The 3,001-nt window shown below is 34.3% G+C and overlaps 2 protein-coding genes across 2 annotated transcripts in view; one reads left to right on the forward strand and one right to left on the reverse strand.

Moving 5' to 3' along the window:
* The window catches only part of LOC106681027 (carbonyl reductase [NADPH] 3), a 27,165-nt gene that overhangs the window by 5,826 nt on the left and 18,338 nt on the right, over positions 1-3,001 (forward strand). The window lies entirely within an intron of this gene.
* The window catches only part of LOC106681030 (carbonyl reductase [NADPH] 3), a 3,061-nt gene continuing 2,089 nt past the window's right edge, over positions 2,030-3,001 (reverse strand). The window contains exons 5-6 of the mRNA XM_014421132.2: positions 2,689-2,894; positions 2,030-2,228 (exon numbers count right to left, since the gene is read on the reverse strand). Of these exons, the coding sequence (XP_014276618.1) occupies positions 2,104-2,228; positions 2,689-2,894 (331 nt within the window). The 3' untranslated portion in view covers positions 2,030-2,103. The remainder of the gene's footprint in view (positions 2,229-2,688; positions 2,895-3,001) is intronic.

Here is a 3,001-nt window from a genome sequence, read left to right on the forward strand (position 1 = left end):
TTGGGATATAATAATTGACTTTTCTCTCACCTGCTCTTGTACAGGCAGCCCTTGAGGTGACTCAGAGCTATATTTTGAGATTACATTGACATAGACATAGAAGCACCAACTTCGGTATTAAGATATCTGATAGGATAAATAATAAAAATATGAGGCTATGAGCCTACACAAATTTTGGGTGAAATAAAATTTTTGGAAATTATATATTTGTTGTGAATTGTTGCAACAACTACAGTTGTTGACATTGCAGATCTTATCATTATCTTAGATTTTATTCCGGTTCATGTAGTGTTCTCAAAAACTAGATTTTAATTATATAATCGATACTTTTCTCACCTTCATTCCTATATTCTTATTTTATATACTTATCGGTTTTATTTGTCTTTATTTTTTCAAACCATATTTTCACACTTCTACCGTTGTTACCATCTTGACATTTTATACTACTCTGTTTATTATCAAACTTTTTAAAATTTTCGCAATATTCAGAGATAAATATTTTGTTAACTTACCATTTTTTATCTAAAAAATAAGAAATCTTATATTTGGAGTATGTAAATGTATATAAATGAATAGACTATTAATGAGAGCATAAAATATTGTATATAGGTAGTTGTAGTTAAAGAGCTAAAGAATTGGTTTTAGAAGACTATGTAGATTAAGTTAGGAACATATTGAAGGTGATAGGTTTTCTCTTTTTTATTCCTTACACATAGAGAATGATATGTAATGGGAGGCACCAGCTGGAATTTTTAGCGTTAAATAATTTCTTTTGTTGGCTTGCCAAAGAAACCGCCGGGCCTAGGAGACCCGATCGGCAAAACATTTAAAGTAATGTACAGAGATATATAGATAACAGAGGGTATGCATCCCCTGGGGACGGTTGACCGTGTAGGCAGAGATAAACAAATAAACAGTCCTTATCTTACACGTGGCCACTTTAAACACCTCGGGGAAAATACAGTCAAAGAAGAAAGCCACCTTAATTTAAACATAAAAGGTAGGAAAAAGACTGTCTTTCGCCAAATGTCATTGGACCTTCTCGCCCCCTCTGAACATAAAAAAACCAATCAGAACAGAAATCAAAAGAAGGAGGAGTCAGAAGGAGAGGGGAGAAAATAAGCAAAAAGGGAGGGGGGAACGGAATTGGATACAGTCTGACAGTTGGACACAGTCTGGGAGAGATGGTGACTTGAGGACAGTCTGGGAGAGATGAAGAATTGAACACAGTCTGGGAGAGATTTACACTTGAAGACAGTCTGAGAGAAGATCAGGAGAAGACCAGTTGGAGGCTGCGAAGCATAGCCAATATGGACGCTCTACCGCGACAACTGCCAAGCCGACCAACGTATTAAAACAAGTAAGACCTTTTCTGTAGTAATTTGAATGCAATAATTGAATAATTAACTTAGAGTCAGTATAACTATCAAAGATCTCAACTGGTACTTCTCAAATCATAATATAACAATTAAAGTATAAGGAAACAGGTCTACCATGCTCTCTCATAATATTATCCTTTCTAATGTATATATAATTGTGAATATAAAATATGTAACAAATAATTTACTTTATAATTAAGAATCCCTACATGCCACCTCATATATAATAGCACAGTAAATTGGTGAACACGATAACGTTGGAAAGGAACTCCAATGATTAATTATAGATATTCATATCTAGCATACCATGGCGAGGGGGTCCAGATGGTGTCTGGCGTATGAATTAAATATAGCGCATACTTTTTCACTCGGTTCCCATCAGGAACCGATAGAGATACATAATACAAATACATAATATAAATACATTAATGTATGAATAAATTTCAATATAATACTGGTACGGGGAACCCCTAGTCGGATTTAGAAGCCCCGTAAACGGCATAATGTAGAGCACCTCTCCTATTGACAAAGGACCTACAGGTGTCAGGACTAATTGTACACAATACCTAGAAGCTATCATCATTGAAAATTTCTTCAGAGGTTTCTGTCCACAGAATATATGTCATTAAACAATACCAAACTAAACAGACTCAACTATATAATAATTTTATTATTCACAATTATTTTCATCACAAAGATTCATCTATACAAAATAAAAAACAGTCTAATGTTTTGAAGGAGTGGGCCCATTTACCCAGTCAACTATAGCACGATTAGACCAAATATAATCGCCTTTCGGTGAAGTTGTATTCGGCGGTAACAGAGCTGCATATGTAGGAACATCGGCACCTAAAACAAAAGGCAATTTTAAGTAATTAAACATAATATGCAATGAATCGAATACATAAATTGTAGTCAAGTATACCGATAAGTCATATAGGTGCCCCATAGATCGTCTATATCACTGATCAAATCGGGAATGAAATTATTTCTATTTTAAAGCATACCGTAAAGTACAAGGCGAATTTCTTTATTTAAAAATAAATTTTTGATCTAATCTTTTTTTTAAATAAAACATTTGAGATATTTTTTTCCTAATCTGTTTCTTTTTGTCTGCATTGTTCCATCTTTAGCTTCTTACAAAATGCTTTGGACAGTATGATAACTAATAGTCATTCACAAATTTGCCTTGATTAACAACGCCTGTTTAACAACCTGCATGCGTAAACAGTTTTCCTAACTTCGGGTGGTAAGGAAGTAAAATATAGATTAGTTTACTGAAATATTTTGTAGGCATTTGAGTAGGTACCTTCCTCAATGGTGAGTGGTCCCTTGTGATTTGTCAAGTCGGTATCAACGTAGCCTGGATGGACGTGGTTAATAACGATATCTTCTCGGGGGTCCTTCAAGAACTCCTGGTGCTGGATCCTTGTCAATGCACTAACTGCAACTTTGGATACAGCGTATGCAAAACCCGGCCAGCCGGCATCGGTGTGCGTTCCAGCTTTTGCCTGGCTGTAAAAAATAAATAAAAAATATGAATAAATAAGTTCTTTTTGAAAAAATTAGCAACTTTGAATTTAATACCTATATATTTTAATAGATAAAGTATGGAATAATAT

The sequence above is a fragment of the Halyomorpha halys genome, unplaced genomic scaffold (assembly GCF_000696795.3).
Source record: "Halyomorpha halys isolate HHAL.00 unplaced genomic scaffold, Hhal_1.1 Scaffold305.1, whole genome shotgun sequence".
In the NCBI taxonomy this organism is placed as follows: Eukaryota; Metazoa; Arthropoda; class Insecta; order Hemiptera; family Pentatomidae; genus Halyomorpha; species Halyomorpha halys.